The sequence below is a fragment of the Myotis daubentonii genome, chromosome 1 (genome assembly GCF_963259705.1).
Source record: "Myotis daubentonii chromosome 1, mMyoDau2.1, whole genome shotgun sequence".
NCBI classification, from domain to species: Eukaryota; Metazoa; Chordata; class Mammalia; order Chiroptera; family Vespertilionidae; genus Myotis; species Myotis daubentonii.
The window spans coordinates 192,634,826-192,656,822 of record NC_081840.1 but is presented as its reverse complement, the minus strand read 5'-3'; the positions used below and the strand labels follow the sequence as shown (position 1 = coordinate 192,656,822).

At 37.4% G+C, this 21,997-nt stretch overlaps 1 protein-coding gene across 6 annotated transcripts in view; it reads right to left on the bottom strand.

Annotated features, from left to right (window-relative positions):
- Positions 1–21,997, bottom strand: part of EPHA5 (EPH receptor A5) — a 356,087-nt gene that overhangs the window by 180,088 nt on the left and 154,002 nt on the right. For 4 of the 6 annotated variants that reach the window (XM_059670011.1, XM_059669975.1, XM_059670021.1 and 1 more), the window contains exon 4: positions 1,167–1,322. The exons of the other annotated variants lie outside the window; for them this stretch is intronic. In XM_059670011.1, coding sequence (XP_059525994.1) covers positions 1,167–1,322 — 156 coding nt within the window. The remainder of the gene's footprint in view (positions 1–1,166; positions 1,323–21,997) is intronic. 6 annotated transcript variants of the gene reach the window in all.

The following is a 21,997-nucleotide window of genomic DNA, read 5'->3' as shown; positions in this document are numbered from 1 at the left end:
GTGAAGGGATTAATTTATAATTAGTAATCACTTAAGCTCTAAAATTATCAGTCTGGTGATAAAAGAATGATCTTTAGCAATGCAAAGCTAACCAAGATCAATAATTTGAGGAACTATGAACATATGTTTCACTGCACTGAAATGCAGATAAAATTTCAGTTTGTGATTATTTAATTAAAGGTATGGTATGACTCTTTATATTTAATACTAATGAAACTAAGTTTCAAAAATCTGTCATTGTCTGTGAGAGCAGTTACAATGTAATGGAATCTAACATACTTAAAACAAGGCAGGCCATGAAAATTAACTGTTATGAAGAGAAGGGATCCACTTTTCTTTCATTTTTTTTTAATTCGCTATAGAGAACATGAATGTGAAAAACTAGAAAAGTATTGTCATGAAGCAAACAAATACATACATTTGTTTTCTTCCCAGAAATATATACGGAACACTAGAAAAACAAAATCACCAGAAACATTGATGGATGTGAATCCATCCACTGCTAATGTTGAAATTAGGTGTTTAATATTCATCATTCTAATTATATGGTTATCTGATCATATAATTAATGATCGTTAAGGACACTCACTGCTAAGAAACACTGCAACTGCTTGAAAATCCTAGCTAAATAATTTCCTTTATATTTGTCCCTTAAAACCGATTCTCCAACACCCAGTTAGTTATCCATGTCCTTGTAATATTCTCTGTCTTCTACTATAAATGACCTCATTGGCCTTTGTAGCTTAGTGGTGCCAGTTAGAACAAAATGTGAAAGTGGCATCGATTGCATGTTTAGGTGGTTAGAAAGCTGGCTTGGAAGAAGAAGAAGAAGAACATGTACCATGAAAAGGGAAGTGGGTTGATCAAAGTCATGTTTGGCTGCCACTAAGGGAACTCACAAAATAAAAGGCAAAATTCTATGTCTGTGTCTTAGATGTCGACATTGAAATTCGGGAAAATGGATGCTTCTCACAGTGAGTGAGAAATGAGCCTCAAAGTTTTCAATGCTTACTCAAGAAGACTGCAATGTGGTGAACAACTATACTGGAAGATTCAACGCTATTCCTGTTGTAGGGGAAATGGTAATAGAATGGAACAGGCTCCACCGTGCTCTTTCTTCAAACTGGTGAAAGTAAGCATCACCAAATATCCGTGGGTTTCCTTACTTGTGCATGCCATTGTGGGTGGATCAGACTCCCTCCTGAAATAATCCTTTTCACAGACACAAGAGGTGGAAGCTTCCTCCTGGCTGTAACTGTGAGGTGGACATTTGCTGCAGCTCTGGTTGTGAGGTGAGGCTTTGAAGAACCCAGGTCTGCACACTGTCAAAAGAAATAAGAGACTAAGCTTTTCCCTGGAACAGATGCAGGGTTTGTTTTGTGAATCATGTCATTATTTTGACGACTATACACAGGTTACATATAGCACAATTCTTGCAGTAATTTTAATTTTTTAATAAGCTTCTGAATAATAAATACCAGGCTATTCATTCAGAGAATCAAATATGTACGTTAAGTCTTTAAATTAAACATGTTTGAAATGTTTTATATATTTAATGATTTTTTTATGCTATAGGAGCTTATAAGAAATTATAACGGGCAGTAAATACTTGTTTGCATTTTAAAACTGAAGCAGTGCTTTGAATATAATTTTCATTTCCTCTATTAATATATCACATGTTAAAGAAATGCAAATTTGCCACTATGCTCATAAAATGGTATGGTACACAGTAGGTGCTCAAATTTTTTTTTTATTAAATTAATTAATTAATCAGTAGGTGCTTTAAAATTCTGTTAGATTGGGGAGGATGCATGAATGAGTTGGTGCATTATTCACATTACGTTGCTTTCTGGAGGAAGTAGATTTTAGGCATTTGTTTAACCTTTTACTACATTTTAGAATTTTCTTTTTCAGTTCAACATGCAGCTATTCTAATATCGGTCATGCTTATACAAATTATAATGATCTACAAAAGATAGAAAATGTGTCTCATTCACAATACTTATCACAGTGTTTGACCACAGTAGGTGTTCATAAATTGTTATATAATGCATAAATGAATGACTGGAATGGCATAAAGATTGAACTATTTAGAATCACATAAAGATAATGTTCCCCGATATTTTTGTTGACATTTCTAAGTTGGTGGTCAGGTAAATAAAAGCTAATGAAGTAAATCTTTTCATTCTGTGCATTCCCTAAACTTGTGTGTTTTTCTTCTTTCTCAGTGGCTAATAAAGTCAAATTTCAATATTCCAGCTGCCCAGTGTGAGCCATTTGAAGACCAACAGATACCAAGCTCATGGTTTGGTTATTTTTTATGGCTTAGTTTACTGAAGCTAAAAACCATCTATATTTTTTCTATTATTAAAATTAACTGTATACATCATATACATATATTTAAAAGTTTTTTTTTCATGAATAATGACCATTTGTTAAGTTCAAAGGCAAACTTGCATTTCAATAAAAAATGTTAATAGACATAATGAATTGGGGCTAAGTAGCATGTGCCATAATTGATCTGGGATTTTAGTAATCCATGCTAAGGTGTTCTGCCACCACTGAATAATCAGGACCTGACAAAAATAAGAACGTACTTTTTCCAGTAGGTCTAATTATAGTGATAGTAAAGCCTTAATGCTCTTATACATTCAGAGAGAATGTGAAGGTATTGGAAAGATAAGAGCTTTTTGATAGTATTAAGGGCATTCTTGTAGTTAAGTGATTAGGAGAAGATTTAAAATATTATTTTTCTTATAATAGGATTTCTGTAGCAGCCAGTACTATCCTTAGGTAAGTTATCCAATTTTCCTCTTTTATCCTTTTATACCCACTTTAAACACTATTTGCTTTCAAAGACATGAAGTGCCAATCCACTTATTGTGCAAATTTGAAATTTACTTATCATTCACTAAACAAAAGTCATTTTTATTTTTAATGAGTGCCTTTTAACTTAATAACTTTATATGATATGTGTAAAACCGCTGTTCAAACCTCCATGGGAACTTTAGGAAATAATATAAATGTGACTAAAATGTTGATAAATATATCTTTCTGTTCAATAGTCTAACAAAATTCTTTCAGCATGTGTGGTAAGAAGACATTTTTTCTTGGTACTGGGGTACAGAAGTAAACAAGATAGAAATAGGCCTGACTTTATGAGTTGTAAAGGTATTTCATAAGTAATTATACATATGATAACACTAGGAATGAGAGCTATGAGAGTGAACATCAACACCTAGTTTAGACTGGGATGTCAACGAAGACTTTTCCATGGAAGATGATTCTCTGCTGAGTTGTAAAAGATTAGTAATATTATCCAATTAGAATAGGAGTATTTCAGTATAGAGGGGGAAATCCTTCCATAGCACCAAAAGAAGTGGCGAATAAACAGGGAGATGGAGGAAGTTAAAGAATTGATCAGGCAGATAATAGGAATCAAGTGATGGAGTTAAAGTCAGAAAGGAAAGGAAACACCAGGTTATAAACACCTTACAGTTGTGACTTGGGATTTTCATGAATGAATAAAAATGAGCAGGGGAATAATAAGATCAAAGTGGTGTTAAGGAGACCATTTCACAGAAGTATGGGTAACAGATTGGAGAGGAGCATAGATAGAGGCAATTGGCCATTTTGTTTCTATTGCATTGATCCAAAAAAGGGCTCTGTTGCATGACAAGAGTGGTTCTAGTGGCCAGAGATAAAAGTGAATTCAAGAGGGAAGTATGAAGTGAAATAAACCAATGGTCATAGATAACAGTAGGTAAATTTAGGAGGGAAGTATGAAGTGAAATAAACAAGATTTCATGGTGTATTTAATCGGTCAGATAAGTGAGGAAGAGATCTCATGACTCCAAAGTAGTTGGCTTAAACTGCACAGGAAAAACTGGTGCCATTTTCTCATAGAAAACACTAGCTATAAAATGTGTTTGGGGAAGGTAAGGATTATGTTTACAGCATTATTTAATTTGAGGTTAGCTGAATATCCAAGTATTTTTATAGAAAGCAAAACGTTGGAGTTCAATGCAATCCAATACAAAATATGACAAAACCATAATTTTTAATTGCATTCCAATCATGGTCCCAAATCCAAATGGGATATACGCTACTAGACAATCTTAGTATTACTTTCTTCGTTAACTTCAGTTCCTAGCCTCAACATGATTATTAACTTCAGTTAATTTCAGCTCCTAGTATCAACATAATTATTTAGTAATTTCACCTCTTTCTTCTAAATCCTTATAATCTCTGTTCCTTTGTGACGCCTAGTTGGTATACTTGCCTGCGTGCTGAGAAAACAGAAGGCATAAGAGATAAACTTCATTGTTTTTCTACCACCAAATCTCCAAACATATATACACTTATACCTACCCTCTTTATCTCTCTTCCTGTTAAATCTTTGCTCCCATCTTTATTTGAACTTTAACTAGGAACCCCATATCTGCCACCTGAGTGTAATCTTCCAAGTCAAGTGTCTATTATATATTTTTTGCATTCTCTCTCTCTCTCTCTCTCTCTCTCTCTCTCTCTCTCTCTCTCTCTCTCCCTTCTTCTTTCCCTCCCTCCCATATACACACCTAGTCAGTCAGTCATTCACATGAGCCCAATACAATGAAAACGAAGCGAAACAAAACAAAGAACAACAGCGTAACTATCAATCTTACTTGATCTAAGTCTCCCTGTAGCTACCGAGAGCTTTGTTCTCCTTCAGAACATAATTTCTTAATTTATTTTCCATACATGCATCTCTAGCTCAGTTTAAATCACACAATGACACACTCCACTCCTCTGAAAGTACTCAACTAAAACTGCTTTTGTTAAGATTGAAATTAGTTCTCTGTTGCCATACTTCTCAGCAGCATTTGATCAAGTCTTGTTTTGCCAAATTCTAGTTAATTTTACTACAAAATGCTAGTATGGCCTACATATGTCCACAGACTATGTAAGAAAAGCTTCAAACGTGGCCTCCAACACCCACTATTTCCAGCCACACTAACCTCCTTGTAATGTCCTGCACTTGAGGAACTTCTCTATCTGCCTCTGAATATTGCAGGAAAAACATTTTTCACTCTTTCTGTCAAGCACTGTGGCAAGGACTGTTTGCATGGTGGTGAGAAAATAACAATTGTCCTCCACAGCCTGAAGATACAAGATATTTGGGTAGACAGGTATAAACAAGTAATCATCAAAAGGAGCAAACATTGACTTTTTACATTTTAATCATAATAAGAGCAACGTTGTTTAATGTGACACTTGCACAATACCTACATATTATTTGGAAAATACTATGTAAGTCTATTTAAGTTCGGCAAGAAGCAGGAGGAAAACTGCATGCTACATTGACATGTTTCATTAGACTATTTGGCATGCTCTGGAAGGAAGGAAACTATTTTTAGTAATTGTTATTCTATGCATGCTTCCTGGCAAATTTTAAGTGCTACCTTGTACATGATGCTTGTGCTGAGCCACATGGTTACACATTTTTTCTTTTCATATCCTTTGGAACTTTGAATCATTCACTTAGTGTCTCTCTTTGCAGATAGCAAAATTCTGTCATAATTTTATGGGTGTGAATTCTCATCTGCTCCTAACTCATATAAACATTCTGGACTATGGAGTCTGTTCATTGGATTTTCATCATGCATAACATAGTCCCTTGAAGTATGTACATGCTTATTAGCATTTATTGGTGAGAATAGTACATTTGTATACTCAGGGTCTAAATGACATAGTAGAAACTTAAGAAAAGCTGGCCAACATGAATTATTTAAATATTAAGTCCAGGCAAGTAAAAAAATAATATGTATTACATCTACATTTGCTACTTTAGTCGTGTTTCAGATACAACCATCACTCTAAGTCTCATATTTACTACTGTATTTAACAAACAAGAATGTTAATGGCATCTATTCAAATACAGTTCTTAAATCTAGCCAGAAAATGCATGTCATCGATATGAAATTGAACAGAGGCTTTTACATTTGTTAAATTGTGGAAAGGTGCCGTATAATCTTATTGGGAACTTTTTTTAAGTTCTGAAACCTATCATAAATGATTAAATTGACAATTTAAGATGTTTTACACATTTTAAAATAGTCAATTAAATTACTTTTAGTGTTTCAAAAATAGTTCACCCTTAAAGATCCATCGCACTTGGAATGCCTAAGTGAATTAATCTGACAATTCAAAGTAGACATTCCAGAAGCATGGTCACCAAGAAAATTAAAAAGCAAGGCAATGTAGAGAACATTGTTTCAGAAATTTAGAATTTTATAATTCTCCCCATTAGAGTTAAAATGCATAAACCATTTTAAATATACACTTTTAAATATGCAAAAGAAAGGTAATGAAAATAAAAATGCAGACTGTTGCCTATAGTGTTCAATATATAATTGACCTTCAAAAGTGTTAAATTTATCCAATTATGTTTTATTAAGAATGACAGAAAATCACTACGAATAAGATTTTTATTTCTATCATATATGAATTATCAGAGGATATAAGCTAAGTCAAATTTATTTTTTAAATAGATTTTTCAAAATGAGAGACCTGCACATAATTTAGTCCAGCTTAAAAGATATGTTTATTAAGTAAAGCAACATAACACAACATGCTATAAGAAAATTACAACTCAAAATATATCCAATAATATTTATACCAAAATTCAAATATGATAGTATATTTATTCTCATATGTAAAATAGATGCTCAGTATAAATAAAAAGGTGGTATTGGGTAAAAAAGGATACAATTAAAATAGGCTTTAAACTAGGAATTCTAAAATTTGGTAATACCTCTTCAATGCTTGAAAACAGAAAAAGGAGAAAGATCCTATTTAAGAATTTAATATGGCTGGCTAATTAAAATATAAGTTTAAATTACTGAAAGCAATATGTTAACTCTAATATTAGAAAATAACATCATAGAAGAAAAATAATACTATCGATAAATCTGTTAAATCTCTCTGTACAGATATATTTTTAACTTAGGCTCACAAAATACTGGCATAAGCTCAAAATTTTACATAATATTTATAAATGAAGAATAATATTGATTAGGTTATATATCTTTCACACATTCATTCATTTAAAATATGTAATAAACTAGGCTTATGTATCATAAACAATACTGAACACTGGACATATACTTTAATTAAGACATTTTCATTGCTGTTGTGTCATTAAACAACTTAGTCATGTATGGTGGTTGCTTATATGTTGTCTGGCACATACTTAGGTATTAATTAAATGTTTAATGCTGTTAAAAGTTAATAATTCAAATAAAAATAATCCATTCTAATACTGATATTCCTCCCATAGTTTAGAATAAGAAATTAATCTCATCTAGAATTTGGAAGAGCAGATCATCCTTAGTAAAAATGTATTGTGACCGATATCACTTCCTGCTTTATTGCTAAGATTGGAACTTACATACTTCATAACTAATAGCAAAGTTAAAAAATACACTTCAAATTTAAGACACTGAAGATAGTCTTGAGAACATCATGCTAAGTGGAATAAGTAAGACAGAAAAAATTAAGAACCATATGATTTCACTCAAATGAGGGATATAAAACTGAAAGCAACAAATGAACAAACAAGAAAAACAAATAAAAACTCATAGCCAGCCCTGGCTTGTGTGTTTCAGTTGGTTGGAGCACCATCCCATACACTGAAAGGTCGAATGCTTATGAGAGGCAACCAATGATGTTTTTCTCTCACATCCATGTTTCTGTCTCTCTCTGTCTCTCTATTTCTCTTCTTCTCTAAAATCAATGAAAAAGATATCCCCAGGTGAGGATTAAAACAAACAAAGAAATAAAAAACCCTCATAGACACAGACAGCATGGTGGTTGCAAGAAGGAAGGGGGATGGTAGGGCCAGTAAAGAGTAAAGGAGATCAAATATATGGAGATTTGACTTCGGTGATGGGCACACAATGAAATATACAGATGATGTATCATAGAAATGTACACTGGAAATTCATATAATCTCATTAACTAATGTCAATAAAATTAATTTAAAACATATATTGCTCCAACAAACTAGACAACCTGGAGGAAATGGACAAATTCCTAGAAAAATACAACATTCCAAAACTCAATCAGGAAGAATCTAAAAATCTCAACAGGCCAATAACTATGGAAGAAATTGAAGCAGTCATCAAAAAGCTTCCAAAAGCCCAGGACCAGACGGCTTCACAGGGGAGTTTTACCAAACATTCAAGGAAGAACTAAAACCTATCCTCCTCAGACTACTACAAAAAATTCAAGAGGAAGGAACACTTCCAAGTTCATTCTATGAAGCCAGCATCACCCTAATACCAAAACCAGGTAAAGACAACACAATGAAAGAGAATTACAGGCCAATATCCCTCATGAACATAGATGCCAAAATCCTCAACAAAATCTTAGCAAATCGGATCCAGCAGTACATCAGAAAGATCATACACCATGACCAAGTAGGATTTATCCCAGGGATGCAAGGATGGTACAATATTCGCAAATCAATAAACGTGATACATCACATAAACAAATTGAAAGAAAAAAACCACATGGTCATATCAATTGATGCAGAAAAAGCATTTGACAAAATTCAACACCCATTTTTGATAAAAACTCTCAGCAAGGTGGGAGTAGAAGGATCATACCTCAACATAATAAAAGCCATATACGACAGGCCCACAGCCAACATCATACTCAACGGACAAAAACTAACACCATTTCCCCTAAGAACAGGAACAAGACAGGGATGCCCCCTCTCACCACTCCTGTTCAACATAGTACTGGAAGTGTTAGCCATTGCAATTCGGCAAGAAGAAGAAATAAAAGGCATCCAAATTGGAAAAGAGGAAGTAAAACTGTCCTTGTTTGCAGACGACATGATATTATACATACAAAACCCTAGAGATTCCATCAAAAAACGACTAGACTTAATACATGAATTTGGCAATGTAGCAGGATACAAAATTAACCCCAAGAAATCTGAGGCATTTCTATACACCAATAGTGAACTTTCAGAAAGAGAGATTATAAAAACAATCGCGTTTACCATTGCACCAAAAAAATTAAGCTACCTAGGAATAAACTTAACTAAAGAGGTAAAAGACCTCTACTCAGAAAACTACAGGATGTTGAAAAAAGACATAGAGGAAGACATAAACAGATGGAAGAACATACCGTGTTCATGGATTGGTAGAATCAACATCATTAAAATGTCCATACTACCCAAAGCAGTCTATAAATTCAACGCACTTCCCATTAAAATACCAACGGCATACTTCAGAGATCTAGAACGAACTTTCCAAAAATTCACCTGGAATAAAAAAAGACCCCGAATAGCTGCAGCAATCCTGAAAAAGAACAAAGTAGGTGGGATCTCAATACCAGATATCAAGTTGTATTACAAAGCCACTGTTCTCAAAACTGCCTGGTACTGGCACAAGAATAGGCATATAGATCAATGGAATAGAATAGAGAGCCCAGAAATCGGCCCGAACCAATATGCTCAATTAATATTTGACAAAGGGGGCAAGAACATACAATGGAGCCAAGATAGTCTCTTCAATAAATGGTGTTGGGAAAATTGGACAGATATATGCAAGAAAATGAAACTAGACCACCAACTTACACCATACACAAAAATAAACTCAAAATGGATAAAGGACTTAAATGTACAACAGGAAACCATAAAAAATTCTAGAAGAATCCAAAGGCAACAAAATCTCAGACATATGCCGAAGCAATTTCTTCACTGATACAGCTCCTAGGGCACTTGAAACTAAAGAGAAAATGAACAAATGGGACTACATCAAAATAAAAAGCTTCTGTACAGCAAAAGAAACCATCAACAAAATAACGAGAAAACCCACTGTGTGGGAAAACATATTTGCCAATGTCATATCTGATAAGGGCCTAATCTCCAAAATTTATAGGGAACTCATACAACTTAACAAAAGGAAGATAAACAATCCAATCAAAAAGTGAGCAAAGGACCTAAATAGACACCTTTCAAAAGAGGACATTCAGAAAGCCAAGAGACATATGAAAACATGCTCAAAGTCACTAATCATCTGAGAGATGCAAATCAAAACAGCAATGAGGTACCATCTCACACCTGTCAGACTGGCTATCATCAGCAAATCAACAAACGACAAGTGCTGGAGAGGATGTGGAGAAAAAGGAACACTTGTGCACTGCTGGTGGGAATGCAGACTGGTGCAGCCACTATGGAAGACAGTATGGAGTTTCCTTAAAAAACTGAAAATGGAACTCCCATTTGACCCTGTGATCCCACTTCTAGGAATATATCCCAAGAAACCAGAAACACCAATCAGAAAGGATATATGCACCCCTATGTTCATAGCAGCACAATTCACCATAGCTAAGATCTGGAAACAGCCTAAGTGCCCATCAGTAGATGAATGGATTAGAAAACTGTGGTACATCTACACGATGGAATACTATGCTGCTCTAAAAAGGAAGGAACTCTTACCATTTGCAACGTCATGGATGGAACTGGAGAGCATTATGCTAAGTGAAATAAGCCAGTCAATAAAGGAAAAATACCACATGATCTCACTCATTCATGGACAATAGAGACCATTATAAACTTTTGAACAATAATAGATACAGAGGCAGAGCTGCCTCAAACAGATTGTCAAACTGCAGCGGGAAGGCCGGGGAGGGTTGGGGGGCAGGAGGTAGGGGGGTAAGAGATCAACTAAAGGACTTGTATGCATGCATATAAGCATAACCAATGGACATAAGACACTGGGTGATAGGGGAGGCTAGGGGACTGTCTAGGGCGGGGGGATAAAATGGACACATATGTAATACCCTTTGTAATACTTTAAGCAATAAAAAAAGAACATATATTGAAAACAATCATATATATTAAAGAGCTAATATGTTAATTATACCAGATAGCCGAATATTCTTCCAGACATCCTTCTGGACAAAGCTGGGGCTGCCAGAGCCTAGGCAAGAACAACCTTCCTGAATGGCCAGTGGTGGGGGACGGGGCCAGTGAGCCTGTGCAGCCAGGCCAGCCATGATGGTCCTGGCACCCCTCCTTCCACAGAGGCAGTGGGAGAGGCGGGTGGCACAGGCCTGGTCCCGGCACACCTCCCTTCTACAGAGGCGGGAGAGGGGGCTGTGTGGTCCCAGGGCCTCTGCAGAGGTGGGACAGAGCATGACCATGGCACCTCAACCTCCCACAGCCCCTCCCCTGGCTGGCCCAGCCCCGATCATCCCCCTCCACGAGTGGGCAGGGCCAGCGCTAAGGAGCAGCAAGCCAGCTTCTGGTTGAGCAGTTTTCCTCCCCCGTGCTCCACTAAGCTAGAAGCTGGGCTCACAGCTGGCTGGCAAGCACAGTGGCAGTGGCGGAAGCCTCTCCCACCTCCATGGCAGGTGGGTGGTAAGAAGCGAGGGGTCCTGAACTGCAAGAGCCCCAGACTGCAAGAGGGATGTCTCAGTGCCGGCTTAGGCCCGGGGGTATCCGGCCTAAGTCGGGAGGTGGACATCCCCCGAGGGGTTCCCAACTATGAGAGGGTGCAAGCTGGGCTGAGGGGACCCTGCCTCCCCGCCCACCCAGTGCATGAATTTCATGCACTGGGCCTCTATTGTTTATATATTGATATAAACAATTTACAAAAAAAAATCTAGGACAGAATGTTTGTCATGCTCAAGTAAAACACATTGAGTCAATTACTGTTTTTGTTTTTTTAAAAAATATATTTTATCGATTTTTTTTTAAAGAGGAAGAGAGAGAGATAGAGTGTTAGAAACAATAATGAGAGAGAAATATCGATCAACTGCCTCCTGCACACCTCCTACTGGGGATGTGCCCGCAACCAAGGTACATGCCCGTGGCCGGAATTGAACCTGGGACCTTTCAGTCCACAGGCCAACGCTCTATCCACTAAGCCAAACTGTTTAGGACTCAGTTATTGTTTTTGTCAAAATTATTCCTTGACAAAAAATGTGGCTTTCTAAAATATAATAGGTAAGCTGATCTTAGTTTTACAAGTCAAATTGCAAGAGTATTGCAGCATATTCATAGAAAGACATTCTGCAGTTATGTGATAGTACATCTCCTCACCTTGGTTACATGGACATGCTTGAGGTAATAGTATCTAAACCATGAGGCTCATGTGGGCTTGTAATGGACTGATGCATGGCCCTTAAAATGCAGACAATTATAAATCACAGTATTATTATTTTATATTTATTTAATCCAATCTCCACTAAAATAAAAGCCTAATAATTTCATCATTTTTTTCAAAGGCTTCTACAAATCAACTAAAAGTTTATCTAAAATATCTGCATACTTATCTAAAACCAGAGGCCTGGTGCATGAAATTCGTGCACTGGGGGATGGGGTTCCCTCAGCCAAGCCAGCCCCTCAGTCCAGGAGCCCTCAGTAGATGTCCTACTGATGGCCACAGTCTGGCAGCAGAGGCTCGGTGCAGGTATCCCGTGTGTGTGTGTGTGTGTGTGTGTGTGTGTGTGTGTGTGTGTGTGTCTCTGCTGGGGGCCTGCCCCCAGCCACACCTGGGAGGCGCCCCTCTCTGCTGATTGATCTTTCAGGCTCCTGGCCTCCACTGCATGTTGTACTCTCCCTTGAGCTGTGGCCAGGGTGGGGCGCCCTTTCCTGCTGTGGGATCGCTAGAGTGACCTAGGGGCAGGCGCACACAGAGCCTGGCTGCAGGCTGTCCTTTCCTGCTCTGGGATCACAGCAGCGACCCAAGGGCAGGTGCACACAGGGCCTGTTTGCAGGCCACCCTTTCCTGCTCTGGGATCACAGCAGCAACCCAGGGGCAGGTGCACACAGGGGCTGGCTGCAGGCCACCAGGCGCACAGGTGGGCTGGCTAGAGGCCGCTCTTTCCTGCTCCATGATCACTGCAGCGACCCAGGGGCAGGGGCACATGGGGGCTGGCTGCAGGCCCCCCTTTCCTGCTCTGTGATCACCGCTGGGATCCCATGGGCAGGTGCACAGTGGGGCTGGCTAGTGACCGCCCTTTCCTGCTCCGGGATCGCAGGGGCGACCCAGGGGTAGGTGCACAGTGGGGCTGGCTAGAGACCGCCCTTTCCTGCTCCATGATCCCTGTGGCAACCCAGGGGTAGGCGCACAGGGGGGCTGGCTAGAGGCCGCTCTTTCCTGCTCAGGGATCGAAGTGGTGACCCAGGTGCAGGCGCACACATGGCTGGTTGTGGGCCACCCTTTCCTGCTCCCTGATCGCTGCAGCAATCCCAAGGGCAGGCACACAGGGAGGCTGGCTGCAGGCCCCCCTTTTCTGCTGTGGGATCTCCGGTTGTTCATCCTTGGCAGGGGCGGCCAGGGAAGAGGCCGGCGCCAGCCTCTTCTGTGCCCCACTTTGGCTGCTCCGATCACCGGCAGGGGGGCAGGCAAAGACCGCCAGTTCTCCGATTCAGGGCCAGGGGCAGTGCTTCCCGGCTCTTGCCTGCCGCCTGTGTTTCCAATCACCCACAGTCCTTCCCCTATGGCCTCCTATCATTGCTCCTATGTATGCAAATTAACCGCCATCTTTGTTGGCGGTTAACCACCATCTTTGTTGGCAGTTAATTTGCATATCGCCCTGATTAGCCAATGGGAAGGGTAGCAGTCATACGCTAATTACCATGTTTCTCTTTTATTAGATAGGATGATAGACTCCGTGGTATCTCTCAAAGCAGAGATGTTTTTCCCCCGTAAATATAGATTAATTTAACTTCTCTACCATAATAAATCTCTATAGCTAATTTTAAAATTTTACCTTAATTAATTTTATCAGATATTTTTAATATCTCTATAATTTCAATAGATACTAGATGCTTAGTGTTTTGCTCTCTCAAACAAATAAATGTGAATCAATTCATGTGGTAGTTCGCTCCAGTAGAAGTGTGTATAGGATATGTATAAGACCCTGTGTGTGAGAAAACACTTTTGATATTTGGATACATATTTTCCACTTCATCTGAAATTTTAATTAGATTAAGATGTGCAAGTTAGTGAGGTGTATTTCCGTTGTTTTTAAAATGAGCAGAATTAAAAAAAATACACTGAAAGATTAGAAAAAGTTGGTATAAAATATTTTTGAATTAAACTTTGTACCTTCTCTACTTTCAAACATGATTCTTACTTTTTCAAAGATATAAACAAAAGCTATCTATCTGAAAACAACTTAATCTTAACATAAACAAATACTATATGTAGCTGTCATATTATGTTATTTTGGTCTACGAATGAATAGTGCTTTTGAATAGTCTTTCACAATTTACATTCTTCCTAAGTAAGGATCAGCTATTACACATTTCTGATGAACCCAGTTCTTGCTAAATTTGTATGTTAGAAGAACACAAATCAGAAATTAAGTTAAATCAAGCTAAGTGGTTATTTTAACTGGTAAATCTGGTATTTTCTTTTATTATGCTTTCAACAGGTGAAAGCATTAAATTCAAAAAGTCCAGGGGATGGCTGGATTAAAAAACATTGAGAAAATGGATTTTCACATTATTCTGTTTGAAGCACTTAATTGAAAATATTTTCAACATATTTTCATGTGTTAAATGGCTATCCAAAGTGTGTAATTCTTTTATGTTTTCACAAGCAAAGCTCATGTTTATAATTATTTTATAAGTTTAGAGAAAAGCCAGAAATCCATGTTTTTGAGAATAGATTTACTCTGAAAAATTGAATGAAAGGCGGAACCTGTGAATAAATATTAACTAACTAAAAACCATAACACAAATTTTAGCATTTGTTTATTGATAATAAAACATATATTTCCTTTCCTAGAATAGAAGATATCCAAGTATACCACCTAGAGTTTTTTCTCATCATAGGCAAGGATTATTTTACTGTGCAGCTGATTTAAATATGATGGCATCTAGGCCTTTTCACCTTGTTTCATATTCAATATGATGAAAAATTAAACACATGAAATACTGTTGTATCGGCTTTTAGTGTTTCCCTTCATTATTCAGAGGTTCAATCATGTGTTTTTCTAAACAACACTCACGATAATGTGAATGTTTATTGCCTTGATAGGTGGGATGTACAGTTTAAATATCAAGCTGGATGATTTATCCTGTAATTGAAGGAAAAACTTATGGGCCATGTATTTGATTTGAAGTATCCATTATTTTTAGAATCAGGTAGTGAAAGCCAGTTTGTTTAACTCATGTCTGCATGGTCATAAAATAAGTCCAGTTATGGGTCCTGACATGAATATGTTCCCTTAATGCAATCAGATTTCTATGAAGGGACAAAAGCATCCAACACAACAGTTGTTGAAAGTAGATGCAAAGTCTGGCTCAGGGTGTGAGCCTTGACAGCTAAGGTAAAAATAATGTTTCCCATTATGAACATTTTTTTCTTGTACCGTTAGGCATTTACATCTTAGTCCACTGACTTAGAAGACAATATTGCATGTGTAACAAAATTATATCTCCTTTGATAATATGAAAAAGTACAAAATAAATCTGTAATGCTTTGGAATAAAGGATAAGCCATTATTTGCAGTATAAATGCATTAGTTATTAGTTATTAGTTATTTTCCCCTTAAAAATCAAGCAACATTTACAACAAAAGGAAAACATATTCTTCACTCCAGTCAGAGATGTACTTACCAATTGATTATAATTTGAGATTACAAAATTAACAATGCAATGCTCTAAAAAGCATAGATTGATGGTGGTTCCTCAAAAAATTAAGAATAGTGCTACCATACGACCCAGCAATCCCTCTAGTGGGTATATACCCGAAAAACTCAAAATCATATATTCACAAAGGTATATGCACCCTTACATTCATTGCAGCATTATTTACAGTGGCCAAAACATGGAAACAACCAATGTGTCCCTCAATAGAGGACTGGATAAAGAGGACTGTACATATACACAATGGAATACTACTCAGCCATAGGAAAGGATGAAATAGCGCCAGTTGTAACGACATAGATGGATCTTGAGAACATTATGCTAAGTGAAATAAGTCAGTCAAAAAAAGCTAAGAACTATATGATTTCACTCATATGTGGTATATGAGTGAAATCATGTAGCTCTGAAACTCCTGAACATAAACAGCAGTGTGGTGGCTGCCAGAGGGAAGGGTGTAGGGGAGAAGGGGGTCCTAAGATATAGTGACAGAAGATTTGACTTTGGGTGGTAGGCACATGGTGCAATATACAGATCTTGTAACATAAAAACCCACACTTGAAACCTATATGTTCACGTTGACCTATGTCACCCCAATAAAGTTTAAAAAGCATACAATGATATAGAAGATTAACTGTAACTAGTGTCTAAACACTATAATTTTCCTTGAAACAAAAGAAATATTTTAAAATTACCCTATTTGAGAGAAAGTATACTTGGAATGTAAGATGTGGCATATTTGCAGTTATGAGCATATATACAATGAAGGGAGAATCAGAGAAAACATAGGACATACAATTATTCTAAATCTGTTTTCTCCAAATTGTACACTGAAAATTAAAATGAATTAAGCCATTTTGGGAATGATCAATCCATATCTATAAAATGTTCTTTTGAATTGAAAGTCTGTGAATTAGAAAAAGCAGCTGGATAATGCAGTTCATTTGGCAAAAGCAGCCATCTATTTGCCCCTAATTTTCAGTGTGCAAATGTCCTACTGGGTCTCAAATTAAACAATTTCAGATGTCAACATTTAGGGCATAATTTTTTATTCACAGAATGGGAAATTCGTGACCAAAATAATTTGGTAGAGACTATATTTTAATTATATACCTCATTTCAAAAACCTTTACCCAGACAATCTCTGGCATATATTTCATGGAATCATATATTACATTATTTTTATTTATATATGCTTAGCTCACATATATTTTCCTCCTCGTTTAATATAATCAGTGCTATAGAATTATTCAATCATATCCAAAGTTTATTTTTATGCCCTTGCTATCTGGCAATTTCTATTTCAAACCCAGATTGGCTTTTGGCTTTTTTTCAGAAGCTATAGCATGAAGGAGAAAACAGCCAGAAAAACAATAATTCTAAGTGACTGATCTCAAAGGATGATTAGAAAGCAGAATCTTTATGTTGTAATAAAAACTTAGACTTTAAGGTTATAATCTTAACCCAATGAAATTATATTTTAAAGCATATTCCTTTTACACTATCCCTTTATGATCACCATTGTGCCACCATCTCTCCAAACATTCTCTTTTTTATAACTACATGACATAGAGATTATAGCAATAGCCATACCAATAAAACGAAGTGACATATTTTAGCATGCCCACTAGTGTCAGTCAGTGAGTACAACTCCATGCAGATTCAGATAATTTAATTAGCATAATAATACTACACAAGTCAAAGGTATTACTACTTGCATTTTATAGGTATAAGTCTAAGCAACATACCTAAATTCTTACAACCAGCAAATGTAGAACCTGGAGTTCAGTGCAGTGAATGGGGTGACACAGCTAAAGTTCTTACCATTGCTCTGCTGTCTCCCTGACAGGCTGTGAGGCACTGGAAAACAGCCCTTCTGCCCAATTAACCATTCTCAAGGACTGAGCATAGTGGAGGACATTTCCAGTGTAATTCTGGGAAATCTCAGGTAATCCAGGCTGCTCTCAGCAGATGTGAATTTACTACTTTTTTCTCCTCATTGTATTGTCCGTAGTGCTTATTCCTCAATGCTGTCCGCTTGGCCACACACTGTATCCTCTTTGGTTAGAGAAATGTGGACTTCAAGGTCACACAGCAATATCACTTTGTATCTGTGAATCTTGAGAGATGATACTTTATAACCTTGAGATTAAATTTATCTGTAAAATAGTACCTTCTTTATGTAAAGTACTGCAGTGTTTTCCATAAATTTTACAATGAACCATTTAAATATTAACCAATATATAAGGAACATTAAACATAAGTGAATACACCTAACTTTGTCAAAATCTATCCTATATGCAAACCTTAAAAATTAATCTAAGGGCAAAAACTGAAAAATAAATAAATGCCCCCCAAAACAAATTTTTCAAAAGCCAGATGTGTGGTGGTTTAGTAGAACTGAGAGTCTTCAGTTCTGTGATCAAGCACGCCATGCAGACTTTTCTCTGAGCCGACAGAGAAAGAGGGATTCTCCAATTATGATGTGGTTTAGACAATTGGAGCAATTTGTGGTTAGGAAACATGACATTTGGGAGAACTTATTTGGATGATTTATATCACATGTGTTTGTTCTACCCACATTTTAGGAGTCTAGTCTAAAGTAATAAGAAGTTACAAATGTTGTTTTTAAGAAGCAACTAAATATTCTTGATAGATTTTCAATTTGTGTGAGCACATAATTAGTAAGATTATTTTTATTTTTATAAACTATTGCTCAGTCATATCGCATATTTAAATTAAAGTTGAAAACAGAATCATTCTTAATTGCATTCAGATAAAGACTTCTAAGCACTTCTGAGTTACATTGTGTGTTTGTGTGTGTGTGTGTGTGTGTGTGTGTGTGTATGTATGTGTGTGGTTTCTTTAGGGTAACTATAACTTTGCCTAGTAACAGGCATCAACTGAATTAACTGTTACATCATCCTATATAAGAGGCTAATATGTAAATTGTCCCCTCAGGAGTTTGATCGACCAGGAGTTTGATCACTCACTATGACGTGTGCTGACCACCAGGGGGTGGCGCGGAATGAAGGAAGGCCCCAGCCGCAGCCGGCAGCCAGCACCTGGGGGCAGGAAGGCCCCGGCCTGCAGCAAGCAGCCAGAGAAGGAAGGCCCTGGCCAGCAGCCAGAAGGCCCGATCGGCCCTGATTGCCAGTCAGGCCTAAAGGCCTTACCTGTGCATGAATTTCATGCACCGGACCTTGTTTAAAATATTTGGAAAGGTATTTCAATAACTAATCTTTGCCTAGTCATTTCAATTATTTTACTATGTATTACTTTGGAGTACAATTTTGTCATGAGAAATCAAAAGGGTTTAGTGAGAAACTACTTTTAATGTATATCTATATCTACTTATATAAAAACCCTGGGTGTAACATCACATCCAGAAGCGCGACCAAGTGGAAGGAAGTCAGTCCTGCAGGGGTCATCTTGGAAACGGCTGCGCCCTACCCCAGCTGTTTCCCAGAGGGCGAGGTTTCAGGCAGGAACTGGCCCTTGGAGTTGAGTGTGGAGGTACTGAGTCCGGCCTTCAAACAGACCTTGACAGTAGGGAGAAGGCAGCCCCATTCCTTACAGAATCTGCTGTTGGATAGCTTGCTGACTGTGGTCTGCCAGCCAGGAACCCCATTCACTTGCACCCCAAACCCTGACAGGAGGGAGGAGGGAGCCCCTCACAGAATCCACAGGTGGCAAGCTTGCTGTCAGGGGCCTGCCAGCTGGGAATTCTATTCACCTGCATATCTGTATAAAGTTATAATACATTATATTAGAGGTTGTGGTGGTACTGTTTTACCCACAGCATCTACAGGAATTGCTGCAAATTTACTTCTCAGTGGAAGCACCTTTCATTCCCAATATAAATTACTGATTCCATTAAATGAAACTTCAATTTCTAGACTCAATATAAAGAGTGAAGTTGCTAAAACTCTTAAAAAGGCCCAACTTCTCATTATTGATGAATGCACCATGGCATCCAGTCATGCTATAAACACCATAGACAGATTACTAAGAGAAATCTGAATGTTGTATTTGGTGGGAAAGTTCTCCTTCTTGGAGGAGATTTTCGACAATGTCTCAGTAGTGTATTGCATGCTATGTGATCGGCCATAGTACAAACAAGTTTAAAGTACTGCAATGTTTGGGGATGTTTCAGAAAGTTGTCTCTTACAACAAATATGAGATCAGAGGATTCTGCTTATAGTGTGTGGTTAGTAAAACTTAGAGATGGCAAACTTGATAGCAGTTTTCATTTAGGAATGGATATTATTGAAATCCCTTTTGAAATGATTTGTAATGGATCTATTATTGAAGCTACCTTTGGAAATACTATATCTATAGATAGATAATATTAAAAATATATCTAAACATGCAACTCTTTGTCCAAAAAATGAGCACGTTAAAAAATTAAATGAAGAAATTTTGGATATACTAGATGGAGATTTTCACACATATTTGAGTGATGATTCCATTGATTCAACAGATGATGCTGAAAAGAAAAATTTTCCCATCAAATTTCTTAATAGTATTACTCCTTCGGGAATGCCGTGTCATAAATTAAAATTGAAAGTGGGTGCAATCATCATGCTATTGAGAAATCTTAATAGTAAATGGGGTCTTTGTAATGGTACCAGATTTATTATCAAAAGATTACAACCTAACATTATTGAAGCTGAAGTATTAACAGGATCTGCAGAGGGAGAGGTTGTTCTGATTCCAAGAATTAATTTGTCCCCATCTGACACTGGCCTCCCATTTAAGTTGATTCGATGATGGTTTCCCATGATGCCAGCATTTGTGATGACTATTAATAAATCACAAGGACAAACTTTAGACAAAGTAGGCATATTCCTACCTGAACCCGTTTTCGCACATGGTCAGTTATATGTTGCTTTCTCTCGAGTTTGAAGAGCATGTGATGTTACAATTAAAGTTCTAAGTACTTCAGCACAAGGGAAATTAGTCGAGCACTCTGAAAGTGTTTTCACTCTTAATGTGGTGTACAGGGAGATATTAAAATAAGTTTAATCACTTTATCAATCATTGTTTGCATCACTGTTGTTTTTATATCATGTTTTTGTCGTTTTTATATCAAAACAACATGTTTTTATATCATGTTTTTGTTGTTTTTATATCATGCCTCTGTTGTTGTTATAGCCTTTTGTTAGTGTTTATTTATTAATAAATTTATATATTATTTTCATATACATTTTACTAATTTCCTTTCATCTCTTACACTTCTATTATAGAGAAAGGGCAAATACCAGTATTAAAATATCTCCGCTAATTAATTCCCTTTAATGTGCATGAATTTCATGCACCGGACTACTACTACTATATATATATACCCACACACACACACATATGGCTAGTATGCTAAGTGTCTGCCCAGGTAGTGACATCACCTAGCAACACTCGTCTTCCTCTCCCTAGTGACTAGCCTCCTTGGAGTTTCTTCTGCCCAGGAACACAACTTGCTATATAGCCAGGTGGAAACATTTTACACTGTAACCAAATGTCTGTGAAGCGTTTTCCTGTGCCTCATCTCATTTGATCCTCACAGAAGTCCTGGAGTAGGTAGATAGGGGACTTGGTAGAATCCTATTTTCTTTTCATTAGCCAGAAAATGGAGATTTAGAAAGCTTAGAAACTTGACCCAACTGAAAAGAAGTAAGAAATGGTGGAACTTGAAAATGACTTCAGGTTTTCTCACTGTGCAGAATATAGTCAAACACTGCTGCAGTTAAATATTTTACCATTTGTTCTCCCTGCATGATCTATAATAATAATCTGCTTTGTGTTGCTGACAATTACCTGAAAGAGAAGTTGGGGTGTGCCGGGGTCCAGCCCCAGCAGGTCCAGGGGTCCCCAAAGGTGTGGACAGAGTCGGCGAAGAAGGAAGGACACAGAGACAGTGTTCAGTTGATCAGCAGCCTAGCCAGGATCTCCAGCCAAGTTCTGGTCTGGATCTCCAGAGAGGTTCTTCTGCTTCGGATCTCCAGCCAGGCTCTGTCCAGGCTCTCCAGCCAGGTCCAGTCACCAGGTTCTAGTCAGGTTCTCTTGCCAATTTCTGTAGTCAGGTTCAGTCCAGGATCTTTTGCCATGTTCTCTCCAGTGAAGTTCTTCTGTCTCCAGGCTCCGTGTAGGTTCTGTCTTCTGAATTCTGTCTCATGAGTTCTGTCTCTTGCTGTCTTCTGAATTCTGTCTTTTTCTGTCTTGTTACATCTGTATTTATACCAGTTGATTCAATCCTATCAATCTCTATTACAAAGGTTAGGGCGTTTCTTATCTCCATTCCAGGGAGTAAAGATTATGTAGCTTAAGCATGAGTGTTCATAG